At 38.0% G+C, this 13481-nt stretch overlaps 2 protein-coding genes across 2 annotated transcripts in view; one reads left to right on the forward strand and one right to left on the reverse strand.

Moving 5' to 3' along the window:
- MTREX (Mtr4 exosome RNA helicase) overlaps positions 1-12820 on the reverse strand; it is a 147409-nt gene extending 134589 nt beyond the window's left edge. Inside the window, exons 1-5 of the mRNA XM_007469275.1 lie at positions 12693-12820; positions 5786-5923; positions 4255-4321; positions 1052-1114; positions 8-96 (exon numbers count right to left, since the gene is read on the reverse strand). Of these exons, the coding sequence (XP_007469337.1) occupies positions 8-96; positions 1052-1114; positions 4255-4321; positions 5786-5923; positions 12693-12820 (485 nt within the window). The remainder of the gene's footprint in view (positions 1-7; positions 97-1051; positions 1115-4254; positions 4322-5785; positions 5924-12692) is intronic.
- A 73-nt stretch (positions 12821-12893) lies between these two features.
- DHX29 (DExH-box helicase 29) overlaps positions 12894-13481 on the forward strand; it is a 48526-nt gene continuing 47938 nt past the window's right edge. Inside the window, exon 1 of the mRNA XM_007469276.1 lies at positions 12894-13448. Within this exon, the coding sequence (XP_007469338.1) occupies positions 13268-13448 (181 nt within the window). The 5' untranslated portion in view covers positions 12894-13267. The remainder of the gene's footprint in view (positions 13449-13481) is intronic.

Genomic DNA, 13481 nt, shown 5'->3' on the forward strand with positions numbered 1-13481 from the left:
TCCTGCTGATGTATGTGCAGATACTAGAACAGACTGATTATTATCAACACACTGAATGGCTTCTCTTTGAAAAGCATCAAGAATGAACGGGTATTCCTATAAAAAAAATTAGTATCTGTATGAAGACACCTAGACACATCATAGTACACTTAAAACCAAAAGACGCTACCCCTAGAAGCATTCTGGGAGCATTTCTTTATGAGTCTATTTGGGAAATATGCCACCCACTAGAGAAAATTAGGAAGAATGAAAAAAAAAACTTTAACCAAACAGCATAGAAGTTATTTCTACTATCTGATCTTTCAATTATTATGTTTACATATATATTAATTACAACACAATAATCATTACCATTTGTCAAGAACAGGCTTTATGGTGGGCACTGTGCAACACATTTTCCACCTACTAATCTTCACAGCAACCCCTAACGTATATATAATTTCCTTTCACAGATGGGAACTCTGAGGCTCTGAAAAGGCAAGGCCTCAATCAAGTTCACTCAGCAAAGGCAGAATAATATATCTATTAGACTTGAAGAGTTCATGTTTACCCCACCATACTGCCTTTTTTACTTAAGAAAATGACTTGGAAAATTTATATTACTCTTTTACCATCTATCAGGGTTTCAAAATCCATTTAATATCAGCCTAAGAGTTTAAGTTTCATTAAAAGTTTGTTCAACTCCCAAAACTATATGCAAAACTGATTGTACATATGCATTTTTTTCTAGAGAAATATCAGTACTTTTCATTAGATTCATTAAAAAGGTTGAGAATTACTTTCATTTTTAAAAATCTTATCACATGATACTTGGTTTTCAGCATGGTTGTTTATTGATTTGGTTCTCACCATATTTGACTTCAGGTGGCGGCTTCTTAATTTGTACATATATATGTGTATATATATATATATATGTGTGTGTATATATATATATATATGTATATACACACACACTAGGAAGTATAAGAATCTCATTTAAAAGTTTATCTTGAAGATTTTTAGGAAAACAGACTCACAAAACTGTACAAACCGTACTGCCCAAAGTACAAACCTTTGCAGCTTTTCCAACGCGAGGTTTAAGTGGTAGATAATCTTCATCTGCAGGAAGTGCAACCTGATGTTAAAAAAAAAAAAATCAATTTACTATTCGAGAACTGATGCATTCAGCACTCCCTAATCAATGATGGTCTGAAAAATAAAGGTGGTGAACTAAAGTGTTTCTGACAGTCTTAGACACTGTAAAATTAAATAACCACTTTTGAGAAAAAGTCAAAATGCAAAAGCTACAACATTCAAAAAACTTCTATTAGTGTTTATCTGATAGTAATCTAATTAAAAGCACTTAAGTCTATCTCCCAGAAGAAACTGTGTTTATTAAGGTCTAGGACCTATCTCAGCTATCTTTGTATTTTCTATATCTCATGTACTTCCTGACATTAACGAATGCTCAAAAAAAGCAGAATGGACATAAAAAGGGATGCCACTATATGAAAGAAAACTATGTGGAATAAAGTGGTATTATTTTCTGGAACAGGAAACTAATTTTCCTCCAGTGAAGATTAAGATCTGGAGAGCAGTTCACAATATATCTAAATTCCCAATATGTAAGCCAATTAGTGTATAAGTAATCAATCAACAAGGGCAAAGTACTGTACACACAGAAGTTAGAAATAATTTCTAAGAGCAGAATTTCAACAAACAAGTATGAGATAAGATTAGCTGTCTTAGAATATTGAGAGATTGTTGGTAAATCTGCAATTGAATTACAATCAAGATGATGTGTGTAGTGTTTCAAAAGGAATAACTAGAACCTGACTGTAATTAAGTGAAACGATAAATTATGAAACTCAATGAACAATACCCAGTATAATAACTGTGTTAGAAGCAATGTGGAACTCTAAATGGAATCTATAAAGGGGTAGAATTTGGTAGTTTATCCAGCACACATTATGAAAGAATTAATTTATGAGTTGTTTTTATTAGTGAAAGAACCCTTCCAGGGACAGGAATAGTTTTCATCAGTCTTCCCCTTAAGACTACATATTCCCCTTTATTATGACACCAAGAAACTTCTAAGTAGTTTCTGACTCCTAGGTAGTTTGACAATAAGAGGACTACTTATCCATTAATTTAAGGGAATGTCCTTCTTTTGTCATACCATACCATGACTATGATGAAAGTGATTCTATCCAAAGAGTAAAACCTCTGGTGCACTGACAAAATCAAATTTCGGAATCCGAAAATCTGAAGACTAGACCCTAAATCATGGTGTGATCCTCATCAAGGTATGATCAACCTGCGGGGCTATACCTGGTTACTTGGTTCACCTCCCTCACATCTCTCCTAATACTTGCTATGACATGAACAAAAAACATTAACACAAAGCAATTAAGATTTTAACATTTCTGAGATTTAATAGCAGCAACAATAACAAATTGTGTTTTCACATGTATGAGAATCAGAGTTTTGTTTTTATTCTCTGAAAACAGTCTGGGTAACACTAACTTAGACAGGTAGAAGAGAAGCCTACAGAGACTAAGGAGTCAGAAAAATAGAAAACCAACAGAATAATCAAGAGTCAAATAGACTTAGCAATTAGTTATTGGTGATTTTTGCCAGAGCAGTTTGAAAGACATGGAGAAAGAAGAAATCTAACTATAGTAGATTAAAAGATGACTGGAAGGTTAGGAAGTTTAGCAGGTTTTTTTTTTTTTTTAAAATATGGAACGCTCCACGGATTTGCGTGTCATCCTTGCGCAGAGGCCATGCTAATCCTCTCTGTATCGTTCCAATTTTAGTATATGTGCTGCCAAAGCAAGCACTTAGCAGGGATTTTCTAAGCAGAGCACTCAATAACAACTCTGAAAAGAAAGGGACCATAACTTTTTTTGTTTATCTCTTTATATTCATTGAATAATAAAATATACCTGGCACCCAAAAGATATGTACTGAATGAATGACTACAATGGGGAAGAAGAAACACAACACAGTGGCTAAAAAGCAACACAGAACAAAAGAGAAGCTTCTGAATATTCATATGCTGATAAGAAAAGGAAAACAGAGAAAAGGAGACACCAGAAACAGTCAAGGGAAAATGGAATGATCCAAGTCTTTGTGGAGGCAGGATAGGATACAACCAAGAACACTGGCAGAGCAACTCTCCTCAGCCTAAACAATGCAGTGCCTTGTCCTTTGAGTGGATGTGACTCCAACTTGATATCTTCAAACCTCTAGATAAAGTAAAAGGTAAGGTTACCTGCTAAAAACGTGAGAGGAGATAACAGAATGGAGAGCTTGAGGATAATCATGAAGGAGGACAGAAAGAACTTCTGACCTCTTGAGAGCAATATTTGTGTGTGTTTGAGGTTTTTCTCCCATCTTTTTAAGACCATAGCATCAAATAGGGTCTAATGTAAGTGTTTAATGAATGATCTAATGGATATTATACCTGCCAAACTAAGTGATATTCTAAAGGAACATAAGGAAATTTCAAGTAGAAAAACAGGTGTTTAAAAAAATAAAGTTCCAGATCTACATCAAAAGCAATTTTTGTTAATTTGGAATTACTCTGCTTATTTGATAAAGTCTTTAATAAGATTCCCCAATTAACTGTAGCAATAACATATAAGGTTACATGGTAAAGGCAGAAGGGCTTAATGGAAAGAACAGTGTTAGTTTCCTTATGTCCCAAATGTTTATAAATGCTCACTGATAAACGGTTACTACAAGCTATCAGTGACCACCATCTTGTGGCAGACAATGAAACTGCAATATATCAGTCATCAGAGCAAAACACAAAAAAGCACAGGACCTGCAAAATGTCACTGTTACTTGACTTTAGGAGCATGGTAATAAACATGTACTAAATTCCTACTCTGAAAAACAAAACAAAAAAACAAACCAAAAAACCCTACTCTGTGCTGGGTATCTCACCTAATTTTCTTACATAATCTTCACAACTACCCCATGATACAAATCCCATTATTCTAAAATTACAAATTAGAAAACCAATGTCAAAGAGGTTAAGAAATTTATCCAAGACTGTCGTTAGGAAAAGCGCTGTGTCAGTGTCTGAGCTCAGGTTTGAATACAAACCCCCAGCTCCTTCCACTAGACTATGTACACTGACTGCACAGAAACTACATATTGTTTCCAAAGCCCTTAAGGCTAAACTGCTTGTCAATCATCAGATTAGATAGTCCAAAGTAAAATCCCACTTATAACACCAACTTACCATACACTGTTTGTGCTTACCTCATGTGTACACCCTTCAACAGTTTCAACTGATTGTACCTTGACCCTGGGCATCAAGTCTGACAAACTTAAAAAAAAAAATTGTTAAAATTACATTAAAATAAATTACTGAGAATTATATATGCTGGGAATTCAAAATGGTGAGTTAGCATCTTTTATTACAAATACAAAACAGACAGACTCCAAGTGGATTATTCAAAGAATTATGTCAGCTTAGTTCCAGTAACTATTTTGGATAAAAAGTAGCTCTACAAAAGCGTTATCACTGCTTCAAAACACAAAGCTGCCGAGAGTCCACCTGCCGAGGCAGGGAACACGGGTTCGTGCCGTGGTCCGGGAAGATCCCACATGCCGTGGAGAGGCTAGGCCCATGAGCCATGGCCGCTGAGCCTGCACATCCAGAGCTTGTGCTCCGCAACGGAGAGGACCGCGTACCGCAAAAAGAACCCAAAAAACCATTACGTAATAGGAAGTATAAAATAAACTAGCTTAATACAGATGTTGCTATAATTTATAGAAGTGTTCCCTCTTCTCATCAAAATCCTAAGTTATACTCATCTCGGTTCTCTGTTTAGACTCTGAAAGGACATGATTGTGGATAAACTGAAGAAAAATAGATGTATTTCTGCACTAGATCCACTATTATTGATTGTACTTCTGATTTTTTACTTTAAATCAATAACCATACTTTGGATAAAACCCAAGAGTTACTACAATAAGCAACAATGATTTTAAATTATCAGTATTATTTTGTAACCTATTCCACCAGTTTGGACAAACAGTGCATCTTAAGTATTTCAGTGATACATCTACCACCATTTACACTACCTACTTTTGCTAGCTACAACAACAGCTAACCGGTTAAACAACAACAACAACAACAAAACCATAAGAGTAAATTCTTCATTGTAGTGCCAAGCTAGAATACGGCAAATGAGAAGGGAAAAGCAAAGTCATGATCATCGCTAAGAGAGGAAACAGGTCAACCTAAGAAATTGGAATCAATTTCTAGAAAGTTCCAACTTTTGAACTCAAAGGAACACCCAGTTATTTCAGCCACACATATCCATGGGTCTCCCTCATTGATAGTAGTCTTGAGATTCATAGCCACTCTACTGCTACATGCAACAGTGAAAATCTAACTCCTCCCAATGCTCCTTCTCAAGTATTCCCTTCCATTGGGTCAGTTTTATTCTTTCCTTTTATCCCACTCTTCCAGTGATCCTCTTCTAAGACATTAACAAATAAATGAAATGGCATTTCTTCTTTTTAATAAAATCAGGCTTCAAGATTCTTTCTTAAAATTGGATTCAAAAGTATTAAAAGCCTTTCTTTTCTATATTGTTTTCCATTTCCCCAAACTTACATAATTGTCCTACAGTTATGTTTATATGAATATATAAAAAATATTTATTTTCATTTCTCTAATTCAACACATATTTTCATAAAATAACAACATATGAGCAATTTTCAAAACTTCAGGCAACCACCCATCTTGAGTTACTAACGTTTATAACAATGGAAATACTACCTTAAGTCTTCAGTTATTGACTCTTCTACCCTGGGCTTCTTTCCAAAAATGGGTTCATCTGTGCCCTCGAAGTCTGCATCTCTCTTGTTTTTTCCAGTATTAGGTGACTCAGATTGTAATTTACCATCAAAACGTTTTCTGAAATGTGAACGGTTTAGAATGAATTCTGCAATAGCACTTCTTACTTTAAGGGTGACTCCATAAAATATTATCCCATGTATAATATACACTATTAACAAAAAGTCATGTAAATAGATGTTACAAATCGAAAGTGGCTAAAGCCCAGAAAACTCTTATTTTAACTAATGAAACTGAATACTACTCCTCTTTCATTTCATATTTTCTTGGAAATTCTGTTCTAAAAATATTTTGCAACTCACATTAACACAACTATTACTAATATAATATTCTTAAAAACTGTAAAATACTATTAGACATTTACGTGAACACTTTCAATAAACATTTAATGCTTTTCTAACGGCATAATATTACTATTTGGGAGAAAATTTTTTTATGTGGCTGGATTCACTGGTCAAAGGTAGTGATAATAAACAGTGCTTTGTGGATTGGATAACCATAGGGGAAATCAATCTGACCCCTATGCCAATTATACACAAAAATCAATATGGATATTAGATCTAATTGTGAAAGGCAAAAACAACAAAGCCTCTAGAAGATAAAATGAGAAAATTATCTTTAGGTATTACTAAACAGGACATAAAATTGTTAACCAAAAATAAGTTTGCTAAATTGGACTGCATTGAAACTAAGAGTTTCTGTAAATCTAAAGGTACCATTAAGAGAGTACAGAGAAAAGACAAAGTGGGAGAAAACACACATACAACTGACAAAAGGCGTATGTATCTAAAATAATGGAAGTGATGGCTACAAATTAAAAAAAAAAGATAACCCAATAAAAAAATGAGCAAAAGACTAGAACAGGCACTTTACGAAAGAGGATATCCAAATGACCAATAAGCATATGAAAAGGAGCTCAAGAACCATTAATTACCAGGAAAATGGAAATTAGACTATATTAGATCAGTGGCTCCAAAATTATTGATCTCAGAAATGAGAGATTTTGATTTTGATTTTCCAGTCTAAAAGTTACTGAGGATTCCAATGAATTTTGTTTCTGTAGTCTTATCTATTGATGTTTACCATATTAAATATTAAAACTGAAAAAAATTAGTATTTTCCCAAAAAAATGTTATTGGAAGAATGGCATTGTTTTATATTTTTGCAAGTCTCTTTAATGTCTGGCTTAATAGAAGGCAGCTGGACTCTCATCTATCTCTACATTGAACTTGTTGTGATACAGTTTTTGGCAGAACTATGTGAAGAAAGATTCAGTCTCCTATAGTTGAAAAAGAGCAGGCTTTTCAGATAATTGGGAATATTCCTCTGATCCCAGACCAAACCTCAATCATACTTCGAAAGTTACTGCCAGAGCTACAGTTAAGAATTTTACAAACAATGTTGAGCAAAAGCCAGAAACAAAAGAACATATTCTGTATGAATCCATTTACATTATATTTACAAACAGAAAATAACTAACACATGTGGTTATCGCGTTAGTCACTTTACTGGGGGAAAAAGAGGGATTTCTGCAATATTCTACTTTTTGTCCTGAACAGGGCTTACATTGGTGTGTTCACTATGAAAATTTGTCCCATGACTTTTGCACTTTTTTTTGTATGTTTTATCTCAACAGAAAATTTTTTTTAAAAAAGAGTCAACAAATAGTAGTACTGATCTATATGCTTGAATAACATTTCCATAATGAAGTTTATTCTTTGATGCTTGGCAAAACCTGAAATATGTAATTCCTCTCACACCCCGTTTAGTGGAATAGGTATTCACAGTTGTTCCATATTACTTACATGAATCTCCTTTGGACAAGTGATCAATATCCTTGGCCCTCAGTAAAAGACATATGAATGATAATTATGATCCCTCTAGTTCTAACATTTTATTATTCTTTCTGAATTAGTAAGCATCAACCAAAGCATTGTAATTAAACCTACTAGAAGTTGGTGACAACTATAAAACAAAGAAACAGGGCTTCCCTGGTGGCGCAGTGGTTGAGAGTCCGCCTGCCAATGCAGGGGACACAGGTTGGTGCCCCGGTCCGGGAAGATCCCACATGCTGCGGAGCGGCTGGGCCCGTGAGCCATGGCCGCTGAGCCTGTGCGTCCGGAGCCTGTGCTCCGCAACGGGAGAGGCCACAACAATGAGAGGCCCGAGTATCGCAAAAAAAAAACACCCCCAAAAAACAAAAAAACCCCACAAAGAAACATCATTCCTATACCTTTGAGAAGCTTAAAACCTAAATTCGTTGTAGAATACTTTCCTTCAGAAGAGCTCCATTGTTCTTTAATACTATATTCAACTCTCTATTCAACTGTATTCTTATCTAAACAATTGAATGATTCTAATCAAGTATCGACATCAGCAGCTGTCCAAGATATATACATGCAAGTACCTATATAACTTTAAATTTCTAGTAACCATATTAAAATAGTTTAAAAAAGAAACCAATTTTAATATATTTCATTTAACCCAAAATATACAAAATATTATAATTTCAGTATATAAAGATAAAAATGACGTATTTGACATTTTTTATAACAAGTTTTCAAAATACAGTGTGTATTTTACATTCACAGAACATGTCAATTCTGATTAACTACATTTAAGTGCTCAACAGCTACAGGTAGGTAGTAGCTATTACAGGAGTCCCCCCTTACCTATGTTTTCCCTTTCCAAGGTGTCAGTTACCCAAGGTCAACTGAGGTCCAAAAATATTAAATAGAAAATTCCAGAGGTAAATAATTCGTAAGTTTTCAACTGGATGCCTTTTTGAGTAGCATGATGAAATCTTGCACATTCCTGCTCTACCCTGCCTGGGTGTCCAGCATAATCCTGCCCAGTCAGTCTACTAAGTTCGCTTAGTGGCTAAGTTTTCAGATCACTGTTGTACTGTGGCAGTGCTTGTGTTAAGTAACCCTTATTTTACTTAATAATGGCCCCGAAGCACAAGAGTAGTGATGCTGGCAATGCCAAAGAGAAGCCGTCAAGTGCTTACTTTAAATGAAAAGGTGGGGTTTCCCTGGTGGCGCAGTGGTTGAGAGTCTGCCTGCCAATGCAGGGGACGCAGGTTCGAGCCCTGGTCTGGGGGGATCCCACATGCCACAGAGCCGCTAGGGCCGTGAGCCACCACTACTGAGCCTGCGCGTCTGGAGCCTGTGCTCCGCAACGGGAGAGGCCATGACAGTGAGGGACCCGCGCACCGTGATGAAGAGTGGCCCCCGCTCTCGCAAATGGAGAAAGCCCTCGCACAGAAACGAGGACCCAACACAGCCAAAAATAAATTAATTTTAAAAAAAAATGAAAAGGTGAAAGTTCTCAAGTTATATATTGATATAATTATTTCATTTTATTTTTAGTAACTGTTAATCTCTTACTGTGCCTAATTTATAAATTATGCTTTCGTAGGTATGTATGTATAGGGAAAATCATACTAAATATAGGGTTTGGTACTTTCCAAGGTTTCGGGCAACCACTGGGGCTCTTGGAACCTATCTGCCTCAGATAAGGGTGGGGGACTACTATAGTTCAGCTCTAGATATAAGGACAGTTTACAGTAAATACTTGAAGATAAAAAAGCTAGTAAAATGACAGCATAAGAAAGCAAATTCAGGATGTGGAAAAGTATACAGGACAAATGAGCTGGTTTCTCCTTTCATCCACCCCTCCAAAAGAAATCAACAGCGTAAGGAAAAAAGGGACTGTTGTAAAAGGAAAGATTTCAGGGATATAACAACCAAGACAGTATAAGGGCTTTGTCTGGAACCTGATTCAAATAAACCAATTACAAAAAAATACCTATGAGACAACTGGGGAATTATACTGTGGATTGACTATTCAATGATATCAAGGAATCACTGTACATTTTGTTAGGTATAACAATGGCATGACAGTTATGTTGGAAAAGAAAGTCACCATTAACAAGAGATGCATACTGAAATATTTAGGGAGAAATAACATGATTAGTAGCATTTGAGTTACAAAAAAAGGGTGTGGGAATAAATTGACCATGACTTGATAATACTGAAGCTGAGTTATGCGTACATGGAGTTTTTCATATTATTCTCTCTCTCCAGACAATTCTCATAAAGTTTTTTAAAAAAGCACCCACTGGGCTTCCCTGGTGGCTCAGTGGTTCAGAGTCCGCCTGCCGATGCAGGGGACACAGGTTCGTGCCCCGGTCCGGGAAGATCCCACATGCCGCGGAGCGGCTAGACCCGTGAGCCATGGCTTCTGAGCCTGCGCGTCCAGAGCCTGTGCTCCGCAACCGGAGAGGCCACAACAGTAAGAGGCCCGAGTAAAATTTTTTAAAAAGTACCGCAAAAAAAAAAAAAAAAAGCACCCACTTGGTCTAGAGTATTAAATAACAATACAAAAGACAAGATCCTCTAAAGTTCCAGGATTTGCCCTTCTGTGTTATACAAATCAGATGGAAATCATGCTATACATATTGACTACAATACAAATAATTATGATAGTATGATAGTTACAATAAGGCAAATTGGATTTTTCCCTAAAAATACCTAGACGTCTAGGCCTAGTTAGAAGTGTTGGTAGTAAACAAAGTTCCGTAAGTTAATCATGGTCTATATTTTCTTATGTATTTCCTTTCTCTAATGTTCACATATTTCCTAGTAAAATTAAAATATAAATTGTTTTTATATCCTACAAATTTTCACTTTGGAAGGTTGCAGAAACAGCTTACCCCTAATACACTGCAAAGTGAATTTTACCTGAGTAATTTTGAAACAAAGTATTTACCGCAGTAGGAAATTATACATATATCATAACATCATAGTTGCCCATTCAAACTACAGAAATTATTAATTATTCCTGTTTGGAAAAAATTTAAAAGAACCTGTCCTCCTTTCTCATTTTCCCTGAAAAGTTCTCCAAGACTACTACACCCTCTAACTCAATGAGAGAGGAAGACTATTTTTCTCCTTTGTTTCACTCTTAGGTGAAATTTCAAACTCCTGATTGTTCTAATATCCCTCTAATCTCTATGTGTGGGAAAACTATACTTTCCCACAGGAATCTCCGGTTCAAGCAGGACCAATTGAAATAGCATCCAAAGATATACCTACAGTTCCGGTATTTCTCCAAACCCAGATTAAAATTGCCCAATGGATACTTCAATATGGATATACTATCATCACTTCGTCTCAAGCCAAATTAATTTCGAAATCAAAATCTCCTATAAATTTCCCTATTTTTCTTCTTCCTGATATCCAAGTTCAAAATGTCTCTTTTGACCCCTCTTCCATTGTCCTCCTTAAATAAGGCCTGTAAATTTTTTCCTTCACAACATTTTTTTTTGCGGTACGCGGGCCTCTCACGGTTGTGGCCTCTCCCATTGCGGAGCACAGGCTCCGGACGTGCAGGCTCAGTGCCCATGGCTCACAGGCCCAGCTACTCCGCGGCATGTGGGATCTTCCCAGACCGGGGCACGAACCCATGTCCCCTGCATCGGCAGGCAGACTCTCAACCACTGCGCCACCAGGGAAGCCCCCTTCATAACATTTTATCTTTCCTTTTCCTTCCTTCTGTCACCTCCTGAGTTGAGGTTTTTATAATCTCATAATTAGATAACTGAAATACTTTTTAATTTACTTTTTACTATCAGTGTCTTTCCTCTTTCAATACATTGACTACTGATACCAAATTAATTTTTCTAAACTATCACTCTACCTATCCAGTCACCAAGTTAGGAAAAAAACACATGTTCACCTGGGCTTTTAAAATGAAATCAAAACTCATATGCTTGCTATTCAAGGCCCTTCATAATCTAAAACCAATTTATATTCTCAGGCTCATCTCTTGTAGTCCCTAAGCAAACACTCCGCCTAGCCCAATTTGTGCTACAAAACAAATCAAAAAAATTCTCAGCGTCAATAAGGAATCTTCTCAACACAGAATAGCTTCTTGCATGTAAGGCTCTCTAGACATCACAAATAGCTCTCTTTCCTGAACTTTTATAGCACTTAACTGTATATACAGCTTATTCTATTTCAATCTCCTACTAACTCTTTAAAATATGTATCTGTACCACCACCTTACCTCAAATAAAAGTTCCTTGAGAGCAAAATCATGACTAATTTAATTCAAGCATTCATTGGGTATCCTCCCCCAACGTCAAGAGTAAATTTTATTCATTACTAATGAATCATCTTACTTTAAGTTTCAGGGACCAGTAATTTTTTTTAAGTTTTTTTAATAAAATCAAAGAAAGCCAGCATTTGAGAATCTATTATGTGCTAAAACACTGTTAAGCGCTTACACATACTATCTCGTTTACTCCTTACAAAAACCCTAGTGGTTGGTGCTATCACCTCATTATGGGCAAGAAAACTGCAGCTTGGAGACTGACTCTCCCGTCTCCTGCTGCTATTTGCCCTTTCCCCTCCCCGTCAATCCAAGTCACATTTTCTAAGCTTCTTAATCCTTTACTCAACTGGTGATTCGTTTCCTGTATTGTGCCCAGTATTGTGCTGGAGCTGGGGGTACAGAAACTAAGAGACACCTGACCTACCCTCACGACCCCAGGGCGCAGGCGGGGGTAATAGGCCTTACGCAGGCGTCAGGGAATTGCAGCGGCAGAAGTCCACGCTGCCTACGGCCACTGGAGAACGCCAAGACCCAGCTTCCCCAAACCAACGTTCTTCCTCCCTCCTCAACATTTTTCTCAACCCCCTTCACTTCCCAACGCCACTAACGTACACCCTACTTCTCGTGGTCTTCAGAAGAGAGTGGGATTTTCTTCCCTCAACACTGAGGCGAGAGAAAGAAAAAAAGACATTTCGGACATCTTCCTTACCCGGCCTTTTCCGCAGACCCCGGCGGCCCCTTCCATTTCCCCTTCTCCTTGTCTTTTTTCGCTCCGGGCGCAGTGGTCGAGTCATCCTCAAACACGCTGAAGAGCTCATCCCCGAAAGCGTCCGCCATCTTTCGGAGCTGCGAGACCGAATCTCCCTCCTACCCAAGATGCTCCGCGACCGCACCGACAGTGACGCCAAGCGAAGCCTCAACAGGGGCCCGTGGGAGACAAAATTAGTCGAGTCACGCAGTCCCGGAGACTTTTTCCCTGCCTCCTTTTCCTCCTCCGACCTTTCCTCTCCTTTCCTAAACACCGGCGGATAGGCAGCTTCTTGACTAAAGAGGGAGCTAGGCGAGGGTTCCCGGCACGCAGCAGAGGCCTAGGTGGGCGGGGAGGAGGCGGGACCTTGGTGAGTCAGACCAATTGCGAAGCAGCGGTTGTAGCAGGGCCTAGAAGCCCGGATGGAGGACGCAAGGTGGCGGCGTGGGACTTGGGGAATGTGAAGAGCTTCTGGAGGCGGTGCGGGAGTGGTTCCGGGACCTAGACCGGGAAGAATCTTCTGCCGGAGCTGCAACATGGGCGGCAAGAACAAGAAACACAAGGCGCCGGGGGCCGCGGCGGTCCGGGCCGCTGTATCAGCTTCCAGAGCCAAATCCGCCGAGGCCGGAGCTGCTGGGGAGGCCCAAAACAAGAAGCCTGTGGTCAGGCCGCCCCCCTCCGCCGCTACTAGCACCAGGGATCCCCGAGTCAAGCAAGGTACGAGCGGTCGGGCCCCGGCCTCCTCCTGAA

The sequence above is a fragment of the Lipotes vexillifer genome, unplaced genomic scaffold (assembly GCF_000442215.2).
Source record: "Lipotes vexillifer unplaced genomic scaffold, Lipotes_vexillifer_v1.1 scaffold810, whole genome shotgun sequence".
Taxonomy (NCBI): domain Eukaryota; kingdom Metazoa; phylum Chordata; class Mammalia; order Artiodactyla; family Lipotidae; genus Lipotes; species Lipotes vexillifer.